We start from the raw sequence: 19,086 nt of genomic DNA, 5'->3' as shown, positions 1-19,086 counted from the left end.
TTTAGGCTGCATTTACACTATAGGGGTAATTTTCAGACTTGGCACTGCTGGTAGTGAGCCTGACCTGCTCGTAGTGCATATCGGAAATTCAGATGTCATTTTTGAACTATTAAAATTTGTACCAGGGTACCTAAACAGAAACTCTTCAGTGCCACGAAGTTCTGTTGCATAAATGTTGACAGAGGAAAACTGCCAGTTAGCTTAATAGTTTTTTGCCAAAAATACTGTTTTTCTTTAAGATAAAGGGAAAAATTGAATACACTATAATGACCATAGTAAATTGGTACTATTTCTAAAACAGTGAAATCTGTAAAATATTTTTAACACAGCTCCTTTAAAAGTAAAAATTTATCCAGCAATGTTGTTGAAGACCTCTTTCACAAGGATGATATATACTTTAAAAATGCAACTGCTCATTCAGGGGAAAAAAAACACTTTAGTAGTTGATTTTGAGATTTGTCAAACTGGAAGTATTGCTGTGTTTTCCAGCAGTTTTTTTCAGGCTATTATTCATTTTTTGAGGGGTATGTAAAAGATCTCTCTGAGGGTTAAGGAATTGAAAGAGATTATGGAAACTTAATGCTCAAAGGCAAAAAGTTGGATGCATTATTACATATTCAAAGTGACAGCCCCTCTCTGCCAGTGCAAGGAACAAGCAAAGAATTGCAGCTAATTGTCTTATTTCATTTGTTGCTTTAATTATCAAGTGATCAGCTCACTGATGATCACATTGCAACAAAAGGCCAAAGGCTGCTCTACCATGATCTATACTTATTCCTTTGATGTTGGTTTCTTAAGTCGACAGTTCAACCTTTTGACCGAAAGATAGCAGTAGCTTTGGACTAGAATCTCAAATGCAACTTACTCACGCATAGGCGCGTGACATGAATTTTTTTTCTATTTTCTGCTGACTCATGATGAAAGGAAAATTAGTCTTCAACAAGTGCAAATGTGGGGCTTGTTTGAGACCAAAGACAGCCTTTGATATTCTTCTACCTCCAAGTAATAAGGGATAACAATGTATAATGATTGCACTTTTGCCTTTTTCAAAAGACCGAGGTTTGCAACAGTGTAAATGTTGCTTTTAGTAATGTTCTAATAAACCTATTCAAGTTATTTTAGATACTAAGGTAAGCATGATACTACAAAATGACAGTGAATGGTGGCATCAGATCAGAAATTAACTCACCTCCGTTTAGCTACTTCAGAAGGGGGAACATCAGACTTAATTATCGTAGCAATGGGTGAACTCCTTTATTTAAAGACATTCTTTCAGCCTATGAAATAGCTGATCCTAATGAATTCCCATTGCTCCCATCACATTTTACATTAGTAGATTTTTCCATTACTTCACCTTTGATGTCACATACCAGAAAGGCAGGACAGTCTGGTGATACCAGATAACAAAGGGGATTTTAAAATCAGTGGTTTTATTTCCCATGTTATTGTTTGAATACCCACACTATAAAGGATAGCATTGTCACAATATAGGTGCAATTTCAAAATATTTCTTATTAACTGAACTTTAAAACATTAATCTTTAGGGTCTTAAAAAAACAGATTTAGAAAAATCTGACTCATCAAATATACTTTTGCTGCTTCTGTACTTAAATCTCTGCTTTCCACCTCATCAAAGTAAAATGAATAAAGTAAGATCAAGGCTATCGTACACAGTGCTCCTTGCATTTTAATTTGAAAATGCAAACTACTCAGGATCAAAACTTCTCAGCTTAGGCATTTAGTAAAACTTCAGCAAAGCTCAGTTGAATTAATTAGCATCTTCAACATATAAATAGTAGTTTGCATTTATCATAAATTTGAATTAAATGTATTATGTAACTAGCAGAAATATTCTCTGAACAATAGTCATTGTCTATAATATAAAAATGCTGAGGTAATTCTGAAAATGTATGGCAAGACTGTCATTTGACAGTCTATGTATTTTCTTCCAATATACCATACATTGGACATACAATTTTCCTGTAATTAACTGCAGATTATCTCTGCAGACCTGCAGTAATTATGTCACAAAACCCATCTCTGAATGTCATGTTGCACTGCTCTCATTTGCCAATTTACTTATCACAGAAATCCACAAAGGATTAAAATGACTTTGAAAATTATGCCATAATTTTAATTGCATTTGTTACATAAAAGATGAATTTCCGTTTCATCAATATTACCAATAAATATGTGCATGGCTTCTTGGCCTTACAAAGTTTCCTGACAAAAGAATACAGGTAAACCAACAAGACTATCAAACTTAACAAAATAAACTCAAATTCAAATATAGTTTAGTGGGTAAATAAACCATAAGATGTGGCATGGCATTGAGCCACTATAATTAGGAAGGTCCCAGGTTGAATTCTTGATCAATGCTGAGTTAACTCATTTCCGTTTAGGTGTCAGTTCTAACACTATAATGTGCCTCAATGTCCCAGACTAGAGAAGGGAAAAATCAGTCAAGGTCGCAGTTCTTATTTCTGTGTGGTGACCCCTGTTGGAAAGTGTGCATATGTAGGTGTTGTGATGCTATGATAAGGCTCAGCTATAGTTGAATAACATCAAAACTTCAGTGGGCTCAACATGACAAACAGTCTCTTGAATAAGGTACCAAAGGATGGCTAGGGTCTCTTGAACTGTACCCTAGCATGAGTTACTGCCTAAAGGAAAGGAAAAGAAAGAAAATGGGAGAAAATTGGATGAGGGGAGGGGGGAATCATGGTTCAGTTGGTAGTACTCTCTCTTCTGAGTCAGAAGGTTGTGATTGAAACCCTACTCACCACAGCACCTGAGCACATAATCTAGGTTAACATTTTAATGTAGTACTGAGGAAGGGGACTGCATTTTTGGAGGTGCTGTCTTTCAGCTGAGACCTTAAATTGAGGCCAGGTCTGCCGGTTCAGATGGATGTAAAAGATTCTGTGGCACTATTTGAAGAAGGTGATTCTTCTGTCAATGTTCCTCCTTCAAAAAACACTACCAAAGAAAGATTAGGTGATCATTTATCTAATTTGCTGTTTGTTGGACCTTTCTCTGTTCAAATTGGCTTCTACATTTGCCTACATTAGAACCTTGACTGCACTTCAAAAATCCATTAATTGTAATTCAATGGCTGTGAAACACTTTGAGACATCCCCAGGACATAATAAGACACTATATAAATGCAAGTTCTTTTTTCTATATTGAAATTAAGATAGAAGAGAATGATTTCAAGGCTGTAATCTAATCTTAGGACTCATTTGAGTGCTAGTTTCATTATTTATGACGCCATTTGAATCCTAATTGCTACCTTGTAATCACTCCTGCTTTCCAATATGTTTTATGTAGCTAATCAACTAAATTCTGGGAAATGAATTAAGAACAAAAACAGCATTATTTTAGGCTTTATAAGCTTTAATATGTAGTTTGTTATTTGTATATTATGTTGTTTATTATTCATTCTCGGCATGTGGACATCGCTGATTGGGCCAGCATTTATTGCACATCCCTAGGTGTCCTGACTGAATGGCTTGCTAGTCCACTTCAAAGGGCAGTAATGAATCAATCACATTATGTAGGACTGAAGTCACATATACATCAGACTGGGTAAGGACAGTAGATTTCCTTCCCTAAAGGATATTAGTGAACCAGCTGGGTTTTTACAATAATTCGGCAGCTTCATGGTCACTTTTTTTTTTACTGGTACGTTTTTTATATTTCCAGATTTTCTTTTAAACTGAATTCAAATTCTCAAGGTGCCACAGTCCAGATTATTAGTCTAGGCCTCTGGATTACTAGTCCAGTAACTTAACTAGTACACTACTATCCCCCTACCTCTATACATCAGCTTCAAAGCAGCAATGCATCTAATGGATTACTTGTTCTTTTCATTCTGGATTAAATGTAACATAATAGAGATAGTAGACAAAAATAGTGACTGAGCCAAAAAAATATAAGGAATCAAACCATTATAGAGCTATTGAGGCAGCAAGTAGACCGCTCACATCTATCACTTGATAATGTGTGTGGGATGGTCATTGTCACCATTGACAGTTGAAGAAAATCTTATATTCTGCACGTAGGGTTTGAAAAGGAAGAACATCAACAAATGAATGAGTGAATATAATTTTAAGATTTCAATCTCTGCAAATTGGCTGCTATTTTTGAAGAATTTTGTTGCTTCATATTCAGTTTGCTTAGGAAACACGTGCCTGATTTAAGAAAAAACTACCTTCAATGATAAAATTCTGAAACTTTGTCACTCTGAAAATCTGACAAAAACAGGTATTTGGCTAATTGTGTTGCATGTAAAAAAGAAGTGGCCTAAAATAAAGGAGGAAAGAAGTGCCAGTAAAGTGTTTCTGGGTTGCTGGGTTTTTTTTTTACAAATAGTAAATAAGTCGTAAACTGTAGGATAGTCTATGATTACTTGATTTATTTTGTCCAACTATATTTTTAATAATGATTTACATGTATGCAATGTGTTGAAACATTATGCTGGCATCAAACTTAATTGGCGATATATAAACAACTACAAAAAAATACTTCATTGGCTGTAAAGTGCTTTGGGAAGTTTTGAGGTCATGAAAGGCGCTATATAAATGCAAGTTATTTCTTTCTTAAAGACTACTGAAGTAGCTATTTGAAAATTACATACTTTTACATTTTAGTTTTAATTAATTCTTAATACATTCACATTTTAATATTTTCTCAAGCTATCTATTACTTTTCTCAGTTTATAACTAATTAATTCTCAGTAAGATGGTTAATCATTGAAAGAAGCAGTACCCGACCTGTTGTTCTGAGTAATGAAAAGAATAAATCAGAAAATTTCTGTACCAGTTGAATTTTGTTGTGTAGATTACTATAATTCAGAAACAAGCTTGTAATGAAACATCTCATGGGTGTCCATCTGTATTATTTTGCTAATTTAAATTAATCTTTACCTTAAGGCAGATTAGGTTTAAATTATGGTCTAAATTGTCACTAATATTGTGTCACAGTATTGTCATAAACTGTACAGCCCTTTATTGTCTCTAAGACATTCAAACAAACGAAGAGGTGATTGTGCTGTATTTTTCAAATCAATCAACATTTTCAGCATATTAACAATAGATGAGTAATCTGAACATAAACTTCATTTTGATTTGATAACATATTTTACAAAGACTAAAATAATGTAGGTTCACTAACTTACCTCTTTGTTGTTTCTATCTGCTTGTACTAAAGTGTCATTTAAGCATGGTGCCACATACTGAAGCTCTTCATTGTACTGAGGAAGAAAATATAATACCAGTTAAGCTTTTCTAAGAAAATAATCCTGTGTTTATGACTTTTCTTAACTTGTGCAATTAAAACTATTTTATATGAAAAGCTTGGAATGAAATTATCAATGTTTAAAATAAAATTAATTGACCTTTACAATTACTGATGTGTTGCACTCTATTTGTGAGTTTTGTAAGATTCTCAAAACTCAGAGAAAAACCCTAAAGAAATTCACCTTTTCCCTGGGTATGGAAAACTTTGGCCATTGACCAAAATCCTAAGATGGAAGGATAGGTGAGAGGTCACCAGACGAAATCAACAACACACACACAGTGGCATGTGGGAGAATTACTGCTTCAGACATGTCTCTGTTTTAATGCAAAACCTACAGCAGGTGGTAAACACTCACTGCCATTGAAAAAGGCAACTGCTCCAGACATGGTGGGGCCATGTCTTTGTTTTAAAGCAAAACCGATCAACACCTAGGACGTTGGATACAAAAGGAAGCCTTGTGTGACAAGCTCTAAAAATCGGAATTAATAATGATCCATCGGGAGAAGCAATTGCAACATGATGAGGGACCATCAAAAATTCTTAAGGACTTTGTAAGAACTGCTTAAACAGACATGAAGTGGTTTTTTTAAAGTGACGAAGACCATTGTAAGAGAGGGATATAGAAGTGGAAACTCGAAACCTCTCTCTCTCTCTGGTTCTTGCTGGCGCTTGTGTGCTGCTTGTCTTGTTCTGCCTGTCTCTGGAAGGAAAGCAGCTTCCGGTGAAACCAACGAATCCTACGTGAGAGAACCGGTCAGCAATGGCAAAGGATTGTTCAACAACTCGGGAGACAACAGTTCAACAAGGCCAGGGGGCGACAGAAAGGAATTCTACAGAGAAGGTCAGCAGCTCTCGAAGCAGGCCAACACACAAGAAGAAACCAGAGCAACAGTCCCAGTGACCATCGGACACCTCGCGGCAACAAGGGCCTTACGAAACAACCAACCGAATATTACCACCAACCAACCTGGTAATATTGAGCCACCGCGACCAAAGAAAACCAACTCGGGAGAAAACCGAAGATCCGCAAAGTTTCCACTCTACAATCTATTTCTGACTTACCTCTGGGTGAATTATTGTCAAGGATTCGTTTGGTGAGCATTATCTCTGGCCCTTTAGAGTCCAACTTAGCTAGTTAGTGGGATTGGGAGGGGTGAGGTATCTTTCTACTGTAATTTTCCTCATGTGTACCGAAGTGTTGCCCATTTTATTAGAGTGTTAAGATTGTTGTGTTGTATTTTCTCTCTTGAATAAAGGTCAAAGTTTCTTGCACCAAAACCAGTTGTCTGCTGCAGTTTGTCACAACCCCCAAATAAGTCCAAGGTCTAGAACCCAGGGAGTGGGAGCGATTCGAACCGCTCAGAAGTCAGAGGTGAAGCTGACACACACCACCACCCCCTACAGTTTTTACACTAATTTACACATCAAAAGTGTCCATTGCTAATTTTCATTTTCTCATATGAAACTAGTTTTTCAATTGTATTTTTGTTACGTTGTGTAAAGCAGTTACATTGGAATTTAGGTAAATTTCCTTTTCCTACCCAGAATCCTTCATATTCAGACATTGTCTTGTCATTCTCTTATAACTAGTCATGGTTTCAACTTCTGTTACCTTTGCTGGTGGGCATTTTCTGTGAATAAGTGAGGTCAAATAAGTGTCATCAGTGCCAGATTAACTGGTAATGATCCCATTAGTGGACAATTCAAGCTAATCGTAGGGAAGAAATTCTTCTGGCCAATAATTTTACCAATCAATCTGTACAAATGTAAAACAGGAAATTCTGTTTTGTACCCATGTGGAATTTTTGCTCAATTATTGAAGACAGAATGCCTAGCCCCCCCCCCCAATAAGTCTTATATCAGGAGATTCATTTTTTAGCTTATCCCTTCCTTGTTTTCCAGAACCATTGAGATATCCGATGACAGAAATATTAGAGACTTTGTTGATTGGGCTAGAATGCAAATTTCTGTTCTAATCCACGGTGGTGCTGCTGGTGCAGGGTTCCATTAAAGCAATGGATAACTCTGTTATCTTGCCCAGGTGCCCAGTCCATATGTGAGCCTAGACAGTGAGTGTCGTTATGCTATTCAAATGAGGTAGGCATCACTACCAAACCTGGGTCTGTTCTTACCCAATGTCCACATATGTGCACTTTCAAATAGGAGTGACTGGATACTGATCAAGAACCCTGGAAGATTGTTCCCTTCCCAGTCAAAGTATGCTCAGGCCAAACGTAGCAGCCCTATATAACCTCAGCTGAGGACAGTTTGAGCATTTAACCTGCAATTTTCTGGTACATGTGATTTAGTTCTACACTGAACAGTGCTTTTATGAACTGGATGATTGGAAGAACTTTCTCACATTCTTACATTGTATGCATTAAACACATGTCCCAGTACATGTAACTTTTAACAACTCAATAAGACAAAGGCTCACCTCATTTTGATTGGTTTTATTTAAATCTGCAATGACCGAAACTAGAGCTTACCATCAGCATTATATAACTTTTGATTGTTATTATCTAAACAATCTGAGTTATATTGTGAATAAGGCAAAAATACTTACTGCAATAACATTGAAAAAGTCATCATCTCCAAGTGTGTCAAGGATGGAAGAAACTGTTTGTTTGGCTATTGTCATGCGAAGCCCTTTCATACTTCCACTGACATCGACTAAAATTACAACATCTTTGGGCGAAGTGGCTGCCTGAATGTACCTGAACAAAAGGAAAGGAAAAGCTGCATCATAATTTCACCAAAAAGATTTTAAAAATACAAACAATGCATGTAAAGTATTACCTACCATTTGCGGTTTCTGCAATCAAATGCAATGACTCCATTTTCATCTGGCTCCCATTTTATACCTATTTTCAAAGAATCAGGTAGTTTAACAAAATGATGTGAATCAGAAGAAAGGCAAAATAAAAATGAGTCAACATCTGTTAGTTAGTATCTTACGAAATGATACATTTTTAAACTTTTCTCATCATTGTTATAATGGGGGTGATCTTAAACCCCAAGAACGGGTGGGTTGGGGGCAGGTGGGAGTTGAAAATAGCTGGTTTTTTGGGTCGCAACCGCAAAGTTTTCGGACTTTGCATTCCCAGTGGGAAGCCTGTACTTTTGTGTGCCGACATTAAACCCGGAAATAAAGCCAGGTTGCGGTCGCGACCCTAAAAATAACTATTTTCAACACCCATCCGCCCCCAACCCACCTGCTCTTGGGGTTTAAACTCACCCCCAATATGATTTTCTATGAACACAATGAGATAATAATATCACTGCTGTACGTCCTCAGTAGAAAGTGCTTTCCTGCTGCTGGCTGCTTTCCAAAGAGAAACTAATGAGTTCATTGTGCCTGGCAAACAATGCCCCACTAACCTGCAGGATGTAAGTGTACACTGAATGTCGGGAGATGTGGCAAGAGGTTGCTTGAAAGGAGCCTGCCACATTAAAATTCAATGCACTGTAACCTTTACAGCCACTGATTTCTTCCCAGTTCTGGAAGTGGTTGCCATGTCTAACTGCAGGAACGTGTGGAATTCTGTTACAACCATCTTCAGGAATCTTAGGGGGAGATTTTCTATTTGGATGCCAAACAGGCGTGATATTGGCAGTGCATCTGGGGCACCCACCCAATACGGCAGTCAGGAGGCCCAAACCAATTTCAGGTTCAGCCTCATTAACATTTTTCCACCGAGTTGCGAGCGCCAGAAGGACACTCTGTTGCAGCCTGTCAGTTTTCTATGGTAGAAAATTGGCTGGCTGTCGCATGCAGCCAGCTGACAGGCAAGACCTATTGGAGCATAGCAAATGTCAGGGGGAGAACAAGCAGGCCGGAAGGTTTTTGTGGGGCTTGGAGGAGCACTCTAGCTCCTTCTGACCCCACAAAAATCCTTTTAAAATCTTTCCCTTCTGGAAAGATGTCCTGCCCCCTCTCAATGCCTGGAGAAAATGGGACTGGCATGAATCGCGCATGCTCTGCCTATTTCTCCATAAAGTTGTAATTGGGATCCTAAAACAGGTGTAGGACCTCCATTTTCATATTTAAACAGCCTCCCACCTGTTTTGGGTGGGAATGCTGGACCCCCATTTAAAAGCCTGCCTGAAAATTGATTCAGGCAGGCAAATAGGTGCACAAAGTCCTGACCATATTTTCTTTCTCTGGTCACTCGTTTTCCAGGCAAGAAACAGGCAGTTGAAAATGCTCTCTTACTCACTGTATAAAGTGTTTTCACACACATCCAGATCCGAGAACCTTGCTGTATACATGGGTGGCAAATTAAGGATGGGTCTGAATGGAGTATCTAAGGTGCATTTGTGCCTATTTGGCAACCCTCCACTGAACTTCATCCTTCTCTAGAAACTGCAAACACAGATATACTTGTAGCTATATCCATAATTCCTCACAAATCAGCACACTCAAAGTGTTCGCTGGTCAAACATGACACATATGACAGATGCAGTGCAGCTTTAAGAAGCCATGATGTGGAGATGCCGGTGATGGACTGGGGTGGACAAATGTAAGGAATCTTACACCAGGTTATAGTCCAACAACTTTATTTTAAAATCACAAGCATTCGGAGATTATCTCCTTCCTCACCTGACGAAGGAGATAATCTCCGAAAGCTTGTGATTTTAAAATAAAATTGTTGGACTATAACCTGGTGTTGTAAGATTCCTTAGCTTTAAGAAGCAGTCAGAAGGCTCCAAGAAGTTTCCCAATCTTTCTTTGTCCAGCAGCAGCAAGCAAGCATTGAAATTGTTGGGGTAATTTTAACCCATTGACTTCAATGGAAAGTAAAATTGTGCGGGGTGTAAAATGCGCGGCCGATCTGGTCCTATTAGTTTCCCACCGGGTGGGTTAGGTTAAAATCACCCCTGGTGACTTATAAACAGGTACACCAAAAATACCAATATAGCTTTAAGAATGAGTATCCATCTGAAGGGACTAGGCCTCCTTTTGAGTGCCAATTTTATATGAACAGTTATCCTATGGAGTATTATGCACACACTCCATTTGCATTATGAGGACTGCAATGGATCTCTCTGTATTCTATGTGATCCATTAGTTCTATCTGTCTCTTGACTGATTCCTTTTCCTTGTAAATAAAGTTTGGCACTTCTTGTTGTGATGCATTGTGCAATCAGCATGTGTGTAGATCAATGAAACCTGAACACTTTATACGGTGTTAGAAGTCAGGTCATATCTACTAAAAACCAAAGTGAGCTGTTAATCTAGCCTGCTGAAGTATTCTTCATAAGCAAGCAAAAGAACAGAAGCCATGCAAGCATCAAACAGGGAATTCAAAGCCAGATGAGCATCAGGTGAGATAGTGAGTTAAGTCTCAAGCAAAGCTAAATACTACAGAAGCCGATGTTGCTTTAACTCCTGCAATGAAATTTAATTTTTCCAAGCCTGAGGAATAGCCAAGTTGAAAAGGTGTTGAGAATGCTATTGTATCATGTCAGGACTAGCAGATACAGCAGAAATTAGATGAATAAGCACACTGCATGGGGGATAAAGCAGAGATTATTCTCACATCATTCAGCCTGACAAGACGATGAAAGTGAAAAGCATGACACAGTGATGGGAAAATTTGATGGGTATTTCACTATCATTAAATTGTCACTGCTCAAAGCAGGTGATCCATCTGAGCTCCACAAACGGAGGCAGCTGTAGATGCAATCAAACACACAGACAAGAAATTATTTAATATCAACTACAAGAAGAATTGTAATAGATGTTGAGCACTGCCATATAGCAAGGAGAACTGCCCGGCTGTACATGCCAAACGCCGCTTGTGGGAAAAATGGATATTTCACAGAGTTGTACGTTATTTAATCAAAAGGTACACACACCAAAAGAAAATGATTATTATATGATCAAGAGTAAATGGTCCTAAAAATCGGCAGGGCTTGCAGGACACTTTCAACATAAGTCTTGGCAGGAGTGTAATAAAAAGCCTGCAAATTAAATCAGAAGCCAGATGTACTGAGTCCCAGCTGAGGCTGCTTTTCATGGGGCCTTGTTTGGGGTAGAACCTCTATCCATCCCAAACATGGTCACCTGCATCAGAGAGGGAGAGGCCAAGGAAAAAGTGACTCACAAGCTGGAAGTTTTCTCGCCCATGGCCTGGGATCACCCGGGCAGCTGGTACACTGGATGAAAGGAGGTGTAACAGACTCCTTGCTGGTGTAAATAGGGCCTATCTGGATTTCCAGGCCTGGGTCTTGGCCTAGACTCTGAAGACAAAGTACTACCGCTCCCCACCGCAAACCCCCCCCCCACAACACTCCCCCCATCCCACTCTGCGATAGCAGTTGCCCGAGATGCGCCTACAGTGGCAAACGCATTCACCAACAATATTCAAAGTAGGGAACCTCCACTTGACTTCACGTACTCTGGCAGGGTCAGCAGCACATGTTCCTAGCAGATGTAACCGACAGTTACATCAGGATTTATGGCTCATGAGTATTTGGGACCAATATCTCAAAGTGAACTGTTTTAGTTCTCTGTTGGAAATAGGAGAAATAGAAGATAGGGACAATTGGGTTGAAAACTTCATGATTGGCAACTTTAAGCTTGACCCCAGTGCACAAGCCAATGTCATAGCATGGGAGCAGTCCAACAGAATGAAGCTCAAGAACAAGAGGTTAGAGGCATTACCTGTTAAACTGGTACCTTTCATCAAACATAAAGTAAGGCCGGACGGACAAAAAATACAAGCTGTTACCTATTGAGTAGAAGTGTATGTGGTGAATCTTTGCATTAAACTGATTCTTGGTAAGAAAATGTGTGGAACTAGGTCTGGTAATAAGAAATGTCAACTTTATGGTAGTGATCGATAGGATAAACTCCAATCATGTTTGCATATGCATTGATTCCAGGGACTTAAAGCAATCATAAGGGAACAGTACGCATAGGCAAAAATTGAAGATATTGCACATAAACTTGCTGATACGCAAGTTTCCTCCGTCCTTGATGCAAAGTCAGGATATTGGCAAGTAGCTCCTGATGAGAAAAGCAGGAGGTTGGCAGTGTTTAATACCGTGTTTGGATGATTGGGACTTTCATACATGCCATTTGGAATCTCAACAGCACTGGAAGTATTCCAGGGAAAAGTCCATGAAGACCTAGATGGAGTCAAGTTGCTATTCAATGATATTATGGTGTTCAGAGCTACACAATGACAGGCATGACAAAAATCTCAGAGCACTATCAAACATGCCAGTAGGAAACCTTCAATAATAATGAATGCAAGTATTGCATTTGGTGCAGCTAATTGCTGCCAACAGTCTTGAACCAGATTCTAAAAAGGTTGAAGTTGTTTGAAATATGAAGCTCCAAAGAAAATACAGAACTTGAGATGATCATGGGTATTTTAAACTACTTTATGGAGTCTGCCCCAAGACTAATGCAGTTGATGGAGCCTATGCAATCAAATCAAAAAGGGGAAAAAAAGCAGCAAAATACTGCATATGCTGAAATCTGAAATTAAAACAGAAAATGTTGGAAACACTCAGCAGATCAGCATCATCTGTGGAGACAGGAGGGTAAGATTAACTTCCTGATGAAAGATCATCGATCTGAAATGTCAACCCAACCTTCCTCTCTCCACAGATGCTGCCTGACCTGCTGAGTGTTTCTAGCATTTTCTAATCAAAAAAGATATACCTTACAAACAGCATTCCAACTTTGATTTTTGAAGAAATAAGGCAACTGATCACAAAATCTCCGGAATCTCTGTTACAGTACTTTGACAAAAAAAAAAGCTGTCACACAACAGGATGATGCACCACAGGCCAGGTAGGGTGCTGTCATCCTCCAAGATGGCAAACCTGTGGCTTATAACTTATACATTCTGATAGAAGCACAAAACAATTAGACGCAAAGAGATGTTAGCTACTGTGAATGGATGCAGAAAATTCTACGTACGTAGGGTCAAATTGCAAGTGACCTCAAACCCACTTGAAAGGGTCATGTAGAAAAAACATCACAGGGGCCACTGTAACTACATAGTATGTCTTAAACTCCAAAAGTACAACTTGGATGTCCAATACATGCCAGGGAAAGAAATCCCAGTTGCAGATGCGGGTCGCAATTATTCTCTGAGAAGCGGTGTTCTGACAGACTGGGACTTTCGTCCACTGCTCTGACACCGCTAGAACCCTGGCCCTGTTCCCTGGGTTAGAGTTCATCCAGTTTGTGTGGTGTGCTCACAACAGGATTCCTGCCACCAAGAGGGAGCCTGGCAGTGTTGGGCCACAAAATCCTGGTGGTGGAGTGGGACCATTGGAATGGAGGGAGAAGAGGCTACTACAAGACCCAATCCCTCCATTGGGAGAACCTAGAATCGTTATTACCGCTTCCTGGACCTACCATCAACTTCGCCATGGCAGTACCAGGAAGAAGCAGTAAGTGGGGGAAATCCACTGGGGATCCCAGCCTCACTGCCATTTGTATGTTGCGAGTGGGAAACTAACATGGTTGACTCTTAACTGCCCTTTAAAGTGGCCTAGCAAGCAACTCAGTTGTATAACATTGCCAGAAAATCCTGGAACTCCCTACCTAACAGTATTGTGGGGACACTTTCACTGCACAGACGGTAGTGGTTCAAAAATATGGTGCATTATCATCTTCTCAGTGCAACTAGGGATGTATTATAAATGACAGACTTGCCAGCGATGCCCACATCCCGGGAATTATTTTTTTAAAAAGCCTGCTTTCAAGCAGGCCTCCAGAGGCCTATTTAAAATGGGAATGCACTGCTCAAAGGGAGCTGGTATATGTCCTGCCGCCTTCAAAGATTTGTGTACATACACCTCTAGGTCTCTCTGTTTCTGCACTTCCTTTAAAATTGTACCATTTAGTTTATATTGCCTCTCCTCATTCTTCCTACCATAATATATCACTTCACACTTCTCTGCATTAAACTTCATCTGCCATGTGTCTTCCCATTTCACTAGTCTGTCTATGTCCTCCTGAAGTCTGTTACTATCCTTCATATTGTTTACTATATTTCTGAGTTTCATGTCATCTTCAAACTTTGAAATTATACCATCCATACCTGAGTCCGTTGAAGAGATTCAGTCGTGAAACTTTGCATTCCCTAACAATGAAGGATTTACAGCTGTTCCATGAATGGGAAAGACCATGGTCAGTGGTCTTTTGCACAGATGGGAGAATATTGGAACTTAATATACACTTATCTCTGAGAAAGGTCTTCTCCAGCACTGTGTGCATTGGGTAATCCGTAAGCCTCAGCCCACCATAATGGAGGGAGCCAGCACCCCATGTGCATGTGCTGAACATCACATTATTGGCCCTAAGTTAACAATGACAGTGGTAAATGCCTGGGGACAAGTATAATCTTTCTATGAGTTTGGAAATGGCATGCATCTCTCATTTTAGCTAAGTCTAAACAGTAAAGTTATAGGAAAATGTAAATATTATTCCACTTAGCTGTTTTGCAGACACTGTGTAATTCAATCATTTGTTTCATACCTGGATACTGTCTGAAGAATCCATTGGCACTCCCAAAATATTGCCATATTAGAGAAGGGTCATGTTCAAAATTGTCAACAAAAATTTTGTTTAATGCTTCAGACCAGGAAACTCCATTTACTATAGCAGGGTCTGTAAAATAAGAACAAACAAATATCTTTGTCTTGTACACAAATAAGTATTTTCCACAAAACAATTTGACTCCAATTCACATCTACACAAGGAGAGTTTCCAATTTCATGTATGATTTTAGGGGAGGATGGTGAATGAAGTTACTGATGGGTAGGGATAGAAAACTGGAGGGTGAGTCACTCTGGGGGCCTCAAAAGCACCACCAGTGCAGATCTGGGTATAAGTTCTCTGCCTCGTTTTCTCAGTCAGGTTATGGTGCATGATATGGTGTGACCTATAATAGAGGATATAAATAACTTAAAAAGTAGGCCAAAAAAGCAACAAACGAGACTAAAATAAAATATTGTTTTCCAAGATTTTAGAAACATAGGGAGCTGTACGAATTTATGCAGTGAGTAACTGAGCCAAGCAGACAGAAAAATCTCAAGTTCGATCCCAGATCTGTGCTGAGCTAGTTGATCTCAGCTGGGTTAGCAACATGCACACAATAATTAGCCTCAGCTTCCCTAGGTTAGGAGAAGGGAAAATTGGTCAGGTCTTCTGATCACCTGCTTGAAGCACTCACGTGTGGACATTGGGTGAGGTCAGAATGGCACTGCAGTCAAATAACCAACCTCATAGGAACTGGAGTAGACCATTCACCCCCTTGAGCCTGTTCCGTCATTCAATTAGATCATGACTGATCTGTATCTTAACTCCATCTACCCACCTTGGTTCTGTAACCCTTAATACCCTTGCCAAACAAAAATCTATCAATCTCCATTTTGAAATTTTCAATGACTTAGCCTTAATAGCTTTTTTGGGGGAGAGTTCCAGATTTCCACTATCTTTTGTGTGAAGAAGTGCTTCCTGACATCACCCTTGAATGGCCTTGCTCTAATTTTAAGGTTATGCACCCTTATTCTGGGCTCCCCACCAGAGGAAATAGTTCCCCTCTATTTACCTTATCAATTCCTTTAATTATCTTAAACACCTCAATTAGATCACCCCTTAATCTTCCATACTCAAAGGAATTTAAGCCTAATCTGTGCAACCTGTCCTCATAATTTAACCCTTTTAGCCCCTGTGTCATTCTGGTGAAATGGTTAAGGTTCACTCAGTGTGGTACTGTACGGTGTTTGGAGTCAATTCCTCCAGGAAAGGAGTGGAGGGAGATAATTGATGAGTATGGCGAAATAAAGAGTATTGAGCTGAGAAATTGGGTAAAGTTAGCTATGTAGATCAGTTCAGAAAACTGCACTATTGATCTCTGATTGCAGCCTGATAAATATCAACTTATATACAACAAATTATGGCATTATATTAGCCATGAAACCACCCTAAGTACAGATCCCTGCTAACTGTGAAATCCTAGCATCCTTGAAAGTAAAGCATTAACAAACCTCATGGTAACAATGCAGTATATTCCATCATATCTGTGGAGAGTAATCTGCACTGTCAAAAAAGATTGAAAATACATTCAAGCAGCACACCAGTAAATAGAGTTGGTCCTAATAAACAGGAGCTTCCAGCAAAATATGCAATTTGATCTATCTGCCAAAGAAAGGCAGACAATTATCCCTGTCCTTTATTGGGAGAGAGCTTGGTTTCATGCAAACTCGAGCCTCTGTGCAACAGCACTGCTTTTTGGAAAAAAAACTAAGGCAAGAGCTGAGATGATCAGTAAATATGTATCTTTCTATCGGATTGATTGCTTATAATTTTTAAGGGTCATTACAAAATTTAATAAACCAAAGAATCATTAAATTTGTACATGAGCTTCCATTTTTGAACAAATCATTTTCTCTGCATAGTTATAAAATTACTACATCTAATACGACCACTGAAGCATTAAATTGAATTTGTTTGCTAGAGACACTGTACTTGTCCTAAAATTCAACCACTGTTCAGTTTTGGGGAAGGGCCCAAAATTACGTATATTGGCAACTGTACAAATTAACTAACTCTGAAGGCAGAGCTGAAATTTATTTCGGGATCCCATTTATAAAATAAAGTGCTGAAAAGAATTAAAATTAAGTTTGAATCCATTTGTTTATATTAGAGTGCTGTCTCTACAGATAGTGCTGTACTATAAGTGCAATATGAAAGTGTAGCTAAAAAACATCCAACATGTTGACCACCACAGGCAGAAGAATCGGTTTATTTCAACGGTGAAATAATTTTAAATAGGTGAAATGTCATTAAGCTCTTCTCAAATATATATTGCTTCTTTCATGTAGTGCCAATGCACAACGTTTATCATGACTGTGTTTATCTTCTGTAAAATTTACAAGTAGTTACATCTGCCCCTAACTCACTCCAGCTGCAGTGACAATAACAAAAATGATGACCTTGTGTCAGCAGTGTTAACAAAAGCCTTTGCTTAAGTACAAGTAGTCAGTATGTATTGAAAATGCCATGCTTCATTCAATAAAAATGTGAAAAAAATATGAAAAGTACAACACTGAAAGAGTACTTTTGAAGGTACTATAGCTTTGAACATATTTTGGGAAGTAAATACTGTCCTGGAAACCTGCTGCCTTCGTTATGGTGCTATTGTTGCTTCACTCCCAATTATCCTTTTGATCTCCTGCAATACAGTATAATCAAGGCACTGTCTTACAGCTAGGATATAGACTAGATTAACCATAAAGCCAAACAATTTACGTTATTTGGAAAATATTATAAACCATGATTTTACAGGTGTTAATTAAAAGCTTAGTTGAGTCATTCAATATGAATCTATTGTAGTTGACTCTTAACTGCCCTAGCAAGCTACTCAGTAGTATCAAACCACTAGAAAGGGAAACAGCAATAAAACTGGATGGACCACTTGGCCACAACCTAGGCATTGAATCAGGACACAACAAGGGCACTCCCAGCCCAAGAACTTCCTTGATCAGTATGTTTTCGCTCCAATGGAGAAGGAGGCATTGCTGGATCTGGTTCTGGGGAATGAGGTGGGTCAAGTGGACCAAGTGTCAGTAGGGGAGCATTTAGGGAACAGTGATCATAGTATCATAAGGTTTGGAATAGCTATGGAAAAGGACAAGGAGAAATCTAAAGTAAAAATACTTAATTGGAGGAAGGACAATTTCAGTGGGTTGAGAATGGATCTGGCCTGGGTAAATTGGAATCAAAGAGTGGCAGGAAAAACTGTAATTGAACAATGGGCAGCCTTTAGAGAGGAGATGGTTCGGGTACAGTCTAGGTACATTCCCACGAGGGGGAAAGGTAGGGCAATCAAAGCCATAGCTCCCTGGATGACAAAAGAGATAGAGAGTAAGATGAAGCAGAAAAAGGGGGCGTATGGCAGATGTCAGGTTGATGGTACAAGTGAGAACCAGGCTGAATATAGAAAGTTCAGAGGGGAAGTGAAAAGGGAAATAAGACAGGCAAAGAGAGAGTATGAGAATAGACTGGCAACTAACATAAAAGGGAATCCAAAAGTCTTCTATAGGTGTATAAATAGTAAACAGGTAGTAGGAGGAGGGGTGGGACTGATTAGGGACCAAAAAGGAGACCTACTCATGGAGGCAGAGGGCATGGCCCAGGTACTAAATGAGTACATTGAATCTATCTTTATCAAAGAAGAAGATACTGTCAAAGTCATAGTAAAAGAGAAGGTATTTGAGATACTGGATGGGCTAAACATTGATAAAGAGGTGGTACTAGAAAGGCTAGCTGCACTTAAAGTAGATAAGTCACCAGGTCCGGATGGGATGCATCCCAGGTTGCTGAGGGAAGGGTGGAAATTGCAGGGGTACTGACCGTAATCTTCCAATCATCCTTAGATACGGGGGTGGTGCCAGAGGACTGGAGAATTGCAAATGTTACACCCTTGTTCAAAAAAGGGTGTAAGGACAAACCCAGCAACTATAGGTCAGTCAGTTTAACCTTGGTGGTGGGGAAGATTTTAGAAACGATAATCTGGGGCAAAATTAGCAGTCACTTGGACGTTTGGATTAATAAAGGAAAGCCGGTATGGATTTTTAAAGGCAAATCGTATTTATCTAACTTGATTGAGTTTTTTGATGAGGTAACAGAGAGGGTTGATGAGGGCAACGCAGTTGATGTGGTGTATATGGACTTCCAAAAGGCGTTTGATAAAGTGCCACATAATACGCTTGTCAGCAAAGTTGAAGCCCATGGAATAAAAGGGGCAG

At 39.1% G+C, this 19,086-nt stretch overlaps 1 protein-coding gene and 1 long non-coding RNA gene across 2 annotated transcripts in view; one reads left to right on the top strand and one right to left on the bottom strand.

The window, feature by feature from the left end:
* Positions 1 to 19,086, bottom strand: part of cacna2d3a (calcium channel, voltage-dependent, alpha 2/delta subunit 3a) — a 633,142-nt gene that overhangs the window by 317,898 nt on the left and 296,158 nt on the right. Inside the window, exons 6-9 of the mRNA XM_067998742.1 lie at positions 14,810 to 14,941; positions 8,105 to 8,165; positions 7,868 to 8,018; positions 5,180 to 5,254 (exon numbers count right to left, since the gene is read on the bottom strand). Coding sequence (XP_067854843.1) covers positions 5,180 to 5,254; positions 7,868 to 8,018; positions 8,105 to 8,165; positions 14,810 to 14,941 — 419 coding nt within the window. The remainder of the gene's footprint in view (positions 1 to 5,179; positions 5,255 to 7,867; positions 8,019 to 8,104; positions 8,166 to 14,809; positions 14,942 to 19,086) is intronic.
* Positions 1 to 19,086, top strand: part of LOC137334183 (uncharacterized) — a 127,362-nt gene that overhangs the window by 2,986 nt on the left and 105,290 nt on the right. The gene's annotated exons all lie outside the window — the stretch shown is intronic.

This window comes from Heptranchias perlo, chromosome 17 (genome assembly GCF_035084215.1).
Source record: "Heptranchias perlo isolate sHepPer1 chromosome 17, sHepPer1.hap1, whole genome shotgun sequence".
NCBI lineage: Eukaryota > Metazoa > Chordata > Chondrichthyes > Hexanchiformes > Hexanchidae > Heptranchias > Heptranchias perlo.
Note: the sequence above shows the minus strand (reverse complement) of the source record. Positions and strands in the feature narration are given on the sequence as shown.